Genomic DNA, 13,228 nt, shown 5'->3' with positions numbered 1-13,228 from the left:
AAATTACATGTTTGTGGTAGAAATTTTAGGTGATAACAAACCAAAACATGAGAATGTAAAAATTGTGAGGCCCCATGCCTTAGAAGAAACAATGTTAACATGTCGGTACAGAACCTTTGTCTTGTTTCTGTGCGCTCATAAATGACCATACGTCAGGTAAAACATTACATGTTATGGGTACACATATTTTTTGAAACACAGATGGACACTCTCAGACTCCCACTGCATTGGTCCTTACTGGACCCTTTCCTCGGCTGGCTCCTTAAACGTTAGTGCTCTCACCCTCTGCCGCCTGCTCCCCTTTCTTCTCCCTGCACATGCTCCCTGGGGCCTCCGTCACTCCTGGGGTTGCACTCCCACTGATCCACGAGTCCCATCCACACTCATTTCCAGCTCTGCCTCTCCTTGTAACTCCAGATCCCTTTATTACTCTGCCCTCCGGACATCTTGATTTGGATGTCCCACGCATACTTCCAACTTTGCATGAAGAACACAAAGTTCAGCATTTTTTTTCCTGCACCTGTTGCTATGACATATTTCTTATCTCTGTTAAGAGCAGCACCCTGTTACCAGTTCAACAAGCAAGCAAACAACAACAAACCACACACACATACACACACCCCTCCCACAGAACACAACTGGGTGTTATTTTGTGATTTCTCCACTCTCCTCCCTCTGCTATATCCAATCAGTTCCCAGGTTCTGTAGGTTTTACAACTAAATCTCTCTCAAATGAGTCTTCTCTCGTCTCCATCTTCATCTCTCTTGGGTTATATTCTAATAGTCTCCTAAACCAGCAGCGGAGTTCTGGAGTAGAAATTTTTCTGGGTCAGATTTCCTTATTATTCTCCAGCCTTCTGCATCTTCTTACTCTTTTCCACCCAATGATAATTTGCAATCCCATTTACAGTAGGACACATGGCCTTTATCTTTCCAATAGCCGATGAACTGAATTCCCAAGGTGATTTCTTTGCTTGTCCTGCTAATGTGGGAGGGTCCAAACACCTTCAATGGAGTGGAGAGGTCTCCAGTAAAGTCTGGACCCTCCATGATCTATGGCCAAAGGTCAACAGTGGCCAAGAGCTCTCAATGAGAAGCTGGCAGAGGGCCTCCAGACCCTATCTCCAAGGAGAAAGCAAAGACAACAGGGGGAAGCCAACTTGCCCTATTTGCCTAGTCGGACTCTTTGTTGTGTGATATGCATTGCTAGACAGGGAGGGGATGCAGCTGGGGGCTTCTTGCTCAGAATGTCCATTTTAGCACCAGGCTGAAGACATCAATGGCGCTAGTTCTCCTGGGGTCCAGCTGGACACCAGCATGTTGATAAACTCTCCTAAAATTCTGTGAGAAAAAATCCCTGTGTATTTTGGGGTGGTTATTCAAAGCCTCAAGGGGCCAGGGTTGAGGGAAAGGGCCCTGGTACTGATAACAATTTTCCTCCCTCTGGCCTCACTCTTCTTCAACCACATGACTGCTAAGGTGATTTTCTACTTGAGACAAAGGAGACCATGTCCCTTCCCTACTTATCCTGAAGATGAAGTCCACGCTCCTTAGCTTGCCACTCTAGGCCTCTCTTTGTAACTTCATCTTTTGGCTCCTCCTGCACTTTATACCCCAGCCATTCCAAACTATAAACCGTTCCTTGAATGTTCCATGCTTTTTTGAGCCACTGCCTGGAATGCCCTCTCCACTCACGTGTCTACCTAGAAATGTTCGACTCAAAATTTGAAACACTGCTCAAAAATCCATTGCTTTGTGAAGCCATCTTGGCTCTTGTGGAAGCTCCTCTCTTACCGCCAACCCAGGCAGCTACAACTTGTCTCTCCTCCTGAACACTCCCTCACCTTGGGAGTACTTCTATAACTGCAGGTGGCCCCGTGTACTGTGTTTGTTACGTGCCCACCTCCTCTGACTTCCCGGGGCAAGATCAGCATCTCTCTCATCTTCACGCACCTGCCACCTGGTACACAGCTGGTCCTCAGCAAATAGGAACTGGATGAAGACGGACAGCCCTTCAGGCAGCAGGAGAGGAAAGGAAAGGGGCTTAAAGGGAGCTTCATCTCCTAAAGCATGTTTCGGGCCAGCATCAAAGTTGGGTCAGGGCACGGCTTAAAAGCTGGTCATGGAAAAAAGGGACATGGTGACAGGACACCGACTTTCTAAGCATTCTGGACTAGAGCTTGGGAGAGTTGAGAGAAACAGATCATTTAGGTAAATACGCCACTGCCCAAGGCAGCTGGGTGGGGGTACCAACAGGACTATAAAATCTTATATTAGCCTCAGAGAGCAGAAACATCTGCTAAAGCCACAGCGCGCAGGCTGGCCAAGTTCAGCAACGGGTTAGCCAGGACAGCCCTGTGACCAACGGAAAGGGCCACAGAGGGGAAGAATCAATCATCCGTGCAAAGAGGATCAGGAGGGACTAGCAGCGACGGGGGGTGGGGGGTGGGGGTTTCCAAAGCTCAGGGGAGCCAGATGTCAGCGACCCAGCCCGGAGCTGCAGCAGGGGCCTCCTCTGCCCCTTTCAGCCCAGGCCTTCACTGGCTCACAGACTCCCTCACACCCTCAGAGCTCATTGGCTGTCAGAGCCTGAGAACTTAGGGAGTTTTTCTCCTTTTCTCTGAGGACTTCAAGGTTTTAACAGTAAGGTACAGCTAGCCCTCCACTCGCACACTGAAACCACTTAAAAGGAAACAGATAATTCATTTGCCAGCCAATATCTCTGTTTAAAGAGTTTTCTTTTTCATATCAACACTTCCATGAATTCCGAATTTGATCAACTCCTTGCTACACGGTCAGACATTAACAAAACATCAACACTCTTGACAACCTGCTGGGGTCAGAAAGGAACATCTTAAAACTCTTTGGACTCCACGTTAAGACAGGCTTCCAATCCCAATCTTTGATCTCTATTATAAAGCAGTACCAATAAAATATCGTAGAGATTTATGGGCGAACTTTCATTTGAGCTGTTTCACACCTAAAATAACACGGGTGCTGGGGCCAACAGGCAAACAATTTAGCTTTAGATTTCAACTGTTTAGGGTTTCTTTTACTTTTAAAACTTAATTCACTTATTTTTTAAAAATTACCTTACATTTTACAATTTCATCGTATTTCCCTCTCAGGGAAGACAGGAGACATTTACTGGGTAGATGTCACATCCCTCTGAGAAGGACAGGCCTAAACTCAGGTAGACACTTGTCCCCTTAACAAACAGATATGCCTAGGTGCACCTGGGTGCCTCAGTCAGTTAAATGAACAGATGCCTAATTTTTGTCAAAAAGAAAAAGTGTGTCCTTTTCATGGGACTTAAATGGACAATATTTCAATTTATCTTTCCTCCTGAGTATACTCTATTGTTAATGAGAATAACCAAATACTTACTACTGTGAGTAAAATCCCAACAAAAAGAATTTCATTTTAAAGACAGTAAAACGGAATTTGACCCAACATCGGGTCCAAATTTGTATATTATTGTATAGTCCTGATCTATAGGATAATTCCCCAAATCAAGCTTTGACTGTAATTCTGGTATCAGCTACGTATAAGCCAGTAGCACTGAATGAAAAGAAATCGGTGCCACAGTCCCTCTAGGTGGGAAACCACCCGGCCCCCCACCCCCAACGCACACACGCCTTCCCCCATCTGATAAAGTTGGGAGAAATGATTCTGCCAAATGAGAAAGCAGAGAATCTGGAGGAAGAGGTAAGCAGCTCATCCAGCTTTTAAGAAGACCTTTATAGGCAAAGTAAAGTGAAAACAGCAAAGTTCCTGGCCACAGTCCTTTAAGAAACAAAAATGAGTAGCAAGAAAGGTCAGAGCCGTGGTTCAAAGGAACCAGAATGCACAGCTGCTGCTGTCCAAGGTTGTGGGCTGGCGTCACTCGCTCCAGCCAAGCTGGGGGCCGAGGCGGGCAGAAGGGGCCCACAGCCACTCGGGGGCACATGGGCCCCTCCTCCATCCAGCTCCCGCACTTTTCAGAGCTCAGGAGCAGAACCCCAACTCTGCAGTCCTGAGGAGAAATTCTAGAACTGCGACAATCACGAAAACAAAGAGAAGAGAAGAGGAAAGGAAATGTGCTTCGTTTTTTAACCCGATTTTATTTTTCCATTTTCTGATTTTGAAATGTAATTCCTGGTTATAAAAGGAGAATGCAACAGCTAGATAAGAGAAAACCACCTGCTTAGAAGAACCTCTAATTGTGTCTAGAATTCTTAAATATTTGAATCTGAAGAACAGAGTTAAACTTTTCTACACGGGGAGAACAATTCACATGTATTCACTTTCTGTGGTCTTGAAAGTCTAAGAGATTGTCACTTCTGTTTCTCTTTTCCTCATAACATCACAGTTTTGTAGATATAAGGGATTTTGGAGTCTGATCTCCCTTCCCTCAGAGGCCTTGGGCCAGGCAAAGGCCAGAGCTGGCCAACTCCATTTTTGGGGCAGGAGGTATGGACGGGGTATCTTTAACCTGAGGTTATGTTAAGTGTAAACGATGTACAAATCTCAGAGCCCTGTTCTCAGGAGCTCAGCTGTGAGTGAGGGGCTGGCTTTTGAGCTGTTCCTTTCCTGCGAAGGCCGGGTACCTACACGAAAAGGAGCCAGAGCGGAGCGAAAGTCATCGCCCAAAAAGCTTCAAAATGAAAACATTTTTTTTTTTTTAAAGATTTTATTTATTTGACAGAGAGAGACACAGCGAGAGAGGGAACACAAGCAGGGGGAGCAGGAGAGGGAGAAGCAGGCTTCCCGCCGAGCAGGGAGCCCGATGCGGGGCTCGATCCCAGGACCCCGGGATCATGACCTGAGCCGAAGGCAGTTGCTTAACCACTGAGCCACCCAGGCGCCCGAAAACAGTTTTATTTAAGTATAATACACACACACACAAGTGCACAAGTCATAAAGGGAAAGTCTGTACCTTTTCACTAAGTGAAAGCTCATGTAATCAGGACCCAGATGAAGAATCACGGGCAGTCCCCCCCACCACCTGGGCTCTCTAGTCCTACGGTGTGAACCCACGCGACTTACTTGTTCGAGCTGCAGTTGATGGGTACCCAAGAGTTCCCTGTTTTTTTGGGTAGGACACGCTGTTATTTTAATTTACATTTCCCTGATAACGTATGATGTGGAGCATCTTTTCACATGTGTATTTGTCATCTATAGATCTTCTCTGGTGAAATCCTTTTCCATCTCTGAGATTCCAGGTTATCTTGTAGAGGGCAAGGCAGGAGCAGATTCGAACAGGGGTCGAAACTTTTTCTCAAAAGCATTTCATTCCATTCTGTCATACTGTGACAATGCCATAGACATTAAAATGCCACATTACAGCACGTGGCTGTGTTGCAAAAACACTTTATAAAAACTGTGGCTGGTGTGGGCCGAGTTTGCTGAGCCCTGCTTTGGAACAACAGCTTGAAAGCAGTTACTTTCCCTCATTTCCTTCTGAACATGAGCACCTGTCTGAGTTACTCAGGTGGCAGGGCCAGTCTGAAACCTGAGACGGGTCCCTGTGTCTTGCCAGGGTATGGTTCCTCTTGAATATATAAGGAAAACATGCAACCACCGAGGGGAAACACTTGCTGGAGCTTACATTGTAGGGAGACAAAACCATTTTTTTAAAGATCTCATTGGATGTGAGAAAAGATGTTCAGACAAGATTGTTGTTCCTCATGACTTTTTTTTTTCTTTTTTTGGTAAAAAAAGAGACAAACAAAGGAAGGAGACCAAATAGGATGTCCTTCAATCCAAGAAACTGGAGACTGATACTTACCTTCTGAACTAAGTAGACGCTTGTAGCTCTCTCAGCAGCCACTTTATCCAGGGGGGATCCCTCGGGAACAAAATAGCTGACATCCGCAATGTGAACCCCCACTTCAAAGTTGCCTGTAATTGCAGAAGGAGGCTGATCAGTGTGGTGCAGAAGGCAAGGCCATCCCTCCCAGGAATCCCTCCCGAGACTGCATGGCACTCTCGGAGGCCCCGGGACTTGAGGTGCGGGTCACCGTTTCCAGTCTTGCTGGGGATTCCATCTGCCCCCGGCGATTTGCGTGGTTACTTTCCTCACTATATACTAGCAGATGGTGAGATTTTTATCCTCAAGAAACAACATTAACCATCTTTGCAAGATGTTTCCTGTTTCTAAAGGCCTCTTGTGTTTGTAAACATCAGCAGACTTGCCAAAGCAGTCTCATTTTGGATGGTGAATGAGCCCTTTCAGGGCACTAGAAATGAGGAAGTCCCCGAATCCTGTGGACTCTGCCTCTGAAGTCTCTGCTATTCCTGTCCATTCCGAGCACAGCCTTCATGTCGAGCCCTATACCTGGCCGCCTTCCTACCTTGATTCTGCCTTCTTACTTAGCCCTGCACACTGTGGCCTGGAATTTTCTCAGCCATGGACCTGGTGATGCCACTCCTTAGCCTGTAAGCCACGTCCTCGCTTGGTCCCACCCCAACTTGCCTTGCCAGCCTTCCAGCTCCCCCCTCCACATGTCTGCATGCAGCCGTCATGGGAAACCTCTTTCCACTCTCAGAACATACCTTACCTCATCCCACTGACATGTTTGCTTGGCTCATGGTTTTTTCTTATGTTTGGGATCATCTCAACAGGACCTGCCTATCAAAATCCTTCTTACCTTATAAGGATCAATTCAAAGAGAATCTGGGAACAAGAGGAGATTCTCTGCCCTCTGTTTCTTCTACCTGCACTGTCAAAGCACCTAATCCATAAATGAAGATGATTACCATGGTCTTTTCTTCAGAGCACTCATCTCTGCCAGAGATCACAGTGTATTTTTATTGGCTTACATATTTACTATCTGCCTCTCTCCCTACAATGTAAGCTCCAGGAAGGCAGAACCTTTGTGTAAAGTTCACCGGTCTAGGCCCAGTACCTAGAAGAATGCCAGACAAATAGTAGGCACTCAACAAATACCTGTTGAGTGAATGAATTATTGGTTTGTTTGCCTACTGTCTTTTCCTTTCTGGTAAAAGACCTACTTTTTTCCCCTTACAGAATTGCCCTGTCCCTTTCTGGTGGAGTGGGCCCTGCCTACCAGTTCTGCCAAAGAGATGGGCACATGACGTAGGCTGGTGGAACTACACTTAAAGTGGGGTTGAGGGGGTGGTTAGGTTATAAATTTAAGATTTACTCTTGAACATCCCATAAACCAGCTCTCAAATACAGCATATATGATTATACACAAACACACATACACACTTACATACGTATATGAGAATGGACAGAGTGGACGGAATACAAAAAAGAGTACATATGTAAAGTAGGGGTACAGTATGACGAGCGCATCACGGGCAGACAGAGGTACACTGATGATATCAACATAAAGGTGAATTTGCTCAAATTTAAATATATGCTTGGGGTGCCTGGATAGCTCAGTCGATTGAGCATCCAACTCTTGGTTTCAGCTTGGGTCATGATCTCGTTGTGAGATGCAGCCCCACGTCGGGCTCCACTCTGAGCGTGGAGAATGCTTTAGATCCTCTCTCCCTCTCCCTCTGCCTCCCCCACCCTCTACTCCTACCCCCACTCGCACGCACGCCTCTCTTTAAAATAAATAAATAAAATCTTTAAATATATGCTTGATGTAATTCCACTATACCCCATCCTTATTCATAGTAACTTCAGGAAAGAGGATCTCTCTGCTGGGACCCTGGACAGTGAGGACCGGCATAAGTCAGGAGCTGCCAAGGAAACATCTTTGCCAAACAATCATGCCAATATAGAGATTAATAGGTCTAGGAAATAAAGGGAGAATCGTGATGGCCTTGTTTGAACTCCAGGATCCAGATGAACTTGAAACTAGTCTACCTATGGACTTGGCAGTTCATGAATCAATCAGTTCCTTTTCAGTTATGACTCACAGGAAGAGTCCTGACTGACACCCAAGTTGACTCAGAAGAGCTTCTGAGCACATCACTACTTGCTCCTGGCTGCCTACACAGTCAGTCCTAAAGTATCACACATTTTATCTGCAAATTTTGTAGCCATTTATTATCCTCCTATTCCTTCTTCTTTGGGGGACCCTTCTTCCCTCAGTTTTTTTTTAAATGGAAAATTCTTTAAGCATGGGGTGGTTAAAATAAGGGGTTCAGGGACAGAACAGAATTTAAGATTCCCCATTCCTCATCCACAGGGACTACCCTCCTACGGGGCATTCAGTGGGTTTTTCTGCCTAGTCCTGTAACATTAATACATTGGGGAAAACCGAAGTCTGTCTAAGAGATCTTGGAGGCTGTGGGATAATATAATAGACCCACTTCCCACAGAGGAGAGGGGCCTTCTGGAAAGCAGAGAGAAACCAGTGTGGCTCAGAGTTCACAGTTGTTGGGTCACTGGGAGCAGGGACACCTGCCCTGCGATGATCGAGGAACTCAACCCTAAGACGATGCGGCCAAGAGTCTCAGACGGCTCAACTTCCAATTTTGATATTACAAGTATCTAAAACCAACACTTGGGGAAGGTAAAATAAAGTGTCTTCTTTTGAAGTTAAAATTATAATATATTAGCCTAACAGGTAAATATTGACTAAAGGAAAAGAGAGGATTATTACATCATGATATAAACCATAATTTTAAATTCGGTCTGTGTGTTATTACTACACATGAACTTTCTGTCCTTAGTCAAAATTGACAAACTGACAAAGAGTTCATTACAGGAGATAAAACATGAAGGAGGCCAATCAAAACATATTTCAGAGGCTTAAATTTCACTCAGAATTCCCAGCAGAGCCTCTAAGACCAGCAAAGAGAAGCTCTCTTATTCTCTCCTTTGGACCTTCTTTTGTGGAAACCCTAAGTAAATATTTTATTCCATGTATTTACATAATATGAACTTGCAGAACTCTTGAGGTAGTGGCACTGAAGGTTTTATTCTATGAGAGAGAAAATAAAAATCCAAATGTTCTGTAGTATCTGCTGCCAAGACATTTAGGACCAATGTGATATTTTAAAAAAAATACTGTCTTCCATAAAAAAGGGTTCTTAAAAAAAAATTTTTTTTACATGAAAAAGTTTTCATCAACTGGGGCTAAGGTAAGCCCTGAAAGTTCTGAAGAGCTGGCGGGGCAGAGGGAGGCAGAGTCCCCAAGGCCGGCCATGTCTGGCTTGCCTTTGCTCAGTGCCCATGAACTTAAATGAATACAAATGCTCCTTGGAATGAACCTGAGAGGACATCAGGCTGCTTCATCCAATTAAAACACAAATAGAACCAAAAGCAGCGGCTTAAAAACCACCTTGTGTAAGCCAGCCTCCCAGCCAGTTCAGCCACTTTCCAACAGTGTCCCTGCCAGGTGGCCCCTGACACATCCTCGAGGGTGGGGAGCTCACGACCTGAAGCCACTTCTGAAGAGCTCTTGTCACTTCAGTGAGAACATGTGAAAGTGCCCTGTAATGAGTAACAGCGACACGAACACAATGCTGGCCACGGTGGTCATAAACATGATAAGGAGGACAGCAGTAGTGGCTGTTTATTCCATGTCTTCTTGTGCCAGGGCTCCACATACATTCGTCTAATGTTGACACAGGCACATAAACTGAATTTCACAGATGAATCATCTGAGGCTCAGAGAGGTTCCGAGTCACTTGTCCAAGGTTACCTGTCTAGTAAGGAAGTAATCGCCCCTGGATTCAAAACCAGGTCAGATTCAGAGTCTTTGCTCCTTTGATTACCCCCCCCCCCCCACCGCACACACACACACTCCAAGACAAGATGATACAACCCAATTCTTCATCTCAGTGGGTCACAGCTCAAAATCGCTCCCCATCTCTAGGGAGACGCAACAGAAGCCATTCGTGGCCGGGGATTCAGAAATCCTGCTGGTGACTTTCCCAGCCTTGTCCGCAGCCACATCCCTGTCCCTGCTGTCTCTCACGGTTCCCACGAAGGCCACTCCCCTTTGCACTCACAGCCTGGCTTACGGCAACTGGTCGACTTAACTGTGAGTCCTGAGGATCCAACTACTGCTGTCTAAGTTTCTAGCTTCCTTCCTCAGCTGTCAGTCCTCCTCAGCTAGCGACAGAGTAACTGTCCTCAGCAGCTGAAAGGGCTGTGCCATTAGTGTGGGCGGGGACATCCCAGGCTACCCCTCCGAGGAGTGAGCAGTGTGACCAGGGCCTTCCAGACTCGGGTGACTTGAATTCACTTTTACCCACTGCTAAGACCAGACAGCGGTGACGGACTCTTCTTGACCCAGAAGGGCACTGCTTTTAATCCAGAATGTCAGGGAACAATGTGGCCAAATGTACCTCACCAGCAAAAAATAGCTGCTTTTGTCTGGGTCACTAATGGCCTTCGTGTTGCTAAATCCCAAACTTTTCAGGCCTGACTTGATCTGACCTTACAGGGCACCCAAGGCCTACTGATCTCTCCCTCCTTGACACACGCTTCCCTCAGCTTGAGCATGTGTGACAGTGGGACTGCTCCTTCTCAGGCTCCTCTTCCTCTCCTGTCCCTTACACGTTGGCGTGCCTCCAAGCTCTGCCCTAAGCTGCCTTCTCTGGCAATCCTACTCTCTCCCTGGACTGTCTCATCCACTCCTAGGAGCTCAAGCAGCATCTCTGTGCTTTGGTCTCCTTATTCTGGGCCACCAGCCTAGACTTCTCTGAGCTCCAGACTGACATGCCCCTTAACTGTCCCACAGGTACCTTACACGCACACCTCTGAAAGTCCCTACCCCCAGCAAAACCATGTCTCTTCCCGTGCTCTCCATCCCAGGAAGTGGGATCACCTCCACTAAAGCAAAAGAGGCACCATCAGTGCCTGAACCTAAAAGAAACTAGGCCTGTCTCAGCCTGTGTCGACCCATCACCCAAATCTGCCGGTCTCTCCTCTTCCCACCATCCCCACTGTGGCCAGGGCCACCACTGTTTCTTTGAAGGAAGATCTAACAACCTCTGTGTTGTTCTCCCTGACATTTCTCAAGCCCATTTTCCACACTGAAGATAATGCTCTTTCCAAAATACAAACCTCCCTGTCACCCTGTTTCTCTTCCTGACGCCTCCTACTGGCCCCACAGACCACTGCATAAAGCCCACTCCCTCTGGCAGGCTTTCCCTGATGACCTAGACCATCCTCTGTGTCTTCCCACAGCATCTTACACTTCCCCTGCACCACCACCCGCCCTGCCCCCCTCACCAGGGCTCAACACCTACTTACTGAGAGCAGGTCACGAGGTATCTATCTCCCACCCTCCGTCATCTGCACAAAGGGCAGGGAAAGGGCCAAGCACATAGTCAGTGTCTGATGTTTCCTGAACGAATAAGAAAATAACCAATATACAGGGTAGACTCGTTGCCACTCTGGGCTGAAAGGGCGTGTAAACGCTGCCTGGTCTAATGGTGCAGAGTCCTCCCCACACCAGGTCTTCCCAGAGTGAGATCGATCTATGCTTGCACACCTCAGGTGACTTAGAAATCACTACTTCTCAGCATAGTCCAGTTCATCCTCAGATAGCCAAAATACATCTTCCTATGGCTTCTGCTTTTTGGCCCAGTTCCACCCCATGGGGCTGCCCAGAACAAGCCCAACTCTTCAGAGGACAGCAACATGGCTAAGAGAAATGAGTGCAGTGGCAGATCTCTTCCAGCAGGGCTGGGCTCTGCTTTTGGGTTGGCATCAGCTTTGAAATATTTTGAAAGCATGTGCCCCCCTGGATCTTCTCTCCTTCAGGCTAAATGGCTTTGAGTCACCTCATAATCCTCCAACACCCTCCCCCAAACATGTTCCTGATAACCACCTTCATTCATTCAATTAGCCATTCAACAAACACTTATTATGCTCCTACTACATGGCAGGTACTTTTCTAGGCTACTGGGGACAAGTAAACAAGATTGACATGATCCCTTCTCTTGCGGGGCGTACGTTCTAGTGGGAAGAGAAAGACAACGAGCAAACAAATAAATGGTAAGATTACTCAAGACAGTAAAAAGGACTCTGAAGGAAATAAAACTGGCTGAGGTGATGAGAATGCCTGGGGTCCACCTCAGATTTAGTTAAGAAAGGTCTCTCTGAGGAAATAAACAGAGACCTGTACATCTAAAAAGGACCACCTCACATGATGGCACGGGGGGAGTACATCACAGGCAGAACAATCAGAGCAAAGGCTCAAAGGTGGGAGCAAGTTGCCTGCATCGAAGGTATAGAGAGAAGGGGAGACCTGGAACCTAGGAGGCCAGTGAGGTAGATGGCGCCCCAATGAGAGATGCCCTCCTGGGCCAGGATGAAGCATTTAGATTTTACTTCAAGTGCAGCGGGAAACCTCTAGAGAATTGCAAGCAGAGAAGCAAATATACCACCTCCACTTTCTCACTTTATCACCTCTTCATTCTGCACATCGTGCTTCTGTGAATGTGGTCTCAGGTCATACTGAACTGAAAAGAAGGAGTGAAGAAGAACACAATCTCTTAGGAATGGTACTGCCGGGCAAACAAATTCAAGCAACCCTTCAGGGAAGTAATATGTTCCACTTGGCAAACAAATGTAGATGATGAAAAGAAGCATAACCTACGAGACACAGTGACAGATGCCATAGACACTGGATTTCCCATCTCGCAGACTGGCCTCCATCCAGCCTAAGTGACGAGAAAATGATGCTCTTGCTTGGGTCACCCTCTTGACCCTGTGACCAGTCTTCCCAACAACATGAGCCTTAAGAGAGATAGAAAACTGCGTCCTGAAAGCTCAAGAAGGGGAATCCAACTGAGAGAATGGAGAAAAAGGGACTTTCTGCTGTCTGGACTTCCCCAGCAGTGAAGGACGGGTGTCCTTCAGGGTAGCACATCTAGCCAGGGTGCGGCCCGGCCGTAGTTTGGCCCCCGGCATTTCAGAGACAGATTCACAGCTGAGGAACAATTGGGCTTGGATCACCTTGTAGCCACACAATAAACTCAATCTTTTAGTTGGGGTAAGCAAATTCCCTCTCGCTTTGATGGAAACACTGATTGGGTAAGAGAGACAACTCAAACTCTGACGTCTTCCAGTTCTGTGTGGTATTTGGTTATGTAATCAAACACAAAAGCTGACCACTGGTACGGCAAGCCATGGCAGTACTCCATGGCCATGACGTGGCAATGGTTTGAAGATATTTCATAAACTTGAGAGGAGTCAAAGGGAAAAAATTCTGGGACAAGGAAATCTGAATGCAATGCAAGGTACCCATGCATGAGGCAGGGGTCTTACAAGAGGACTTCTCAGACCCTCCTGAAGGCCAGGATT

At 46.7% G+C, this 13,228-nt stretch overlaps 1 protein-coding gene across 3 annotated transcripts in view; it reads right to left on the bottom strand.

Moving 5' to 3' along the window:
• Nucleotides 1–13,228, bottom strand: part of DIS3L2 (DIS3 like 3'-5' exoribonuclease 2) — a 351,578-nt gene that overhangs the window by 101,390 nt on the left and 236,960 nt on the right. For all 3 annotated transcript variants that reach the window (XM_078071456.1, XM_036069241.2, XM_078071457.1), the window contains one exon: nt 5,771–5,883. In XM_078071456.1, the coding sequence (XP_077927582.1) occupies nt 5,771–5,883 (113 nt within the window). The remainder of the gene's footprint in view (nt 1–5,770; nt 5,884–13,228) is intronic.

The sequence above is a fragment of the Halichoerus grypus genome, chromosome 4 (assembly GCF_964656455.1).
Source record: "Halichoerus grypus chromosome 4, mHalGry1.hap1.1, whole genome shotgun sequence".
In the NCBI taxonomy this organism is placed as follows: domain Eukaryota; kingdom Metazoa; phylum Chordata; class Mammalia; order Carnivora; family Phocidae; genus Halichoerus; species Halichoerus grypus.
The sequence above is the reverse complement of the archived record's forward strand: the minus strand, read 5'-3'. Positions and strand labels throughout refer to the sequence as shown.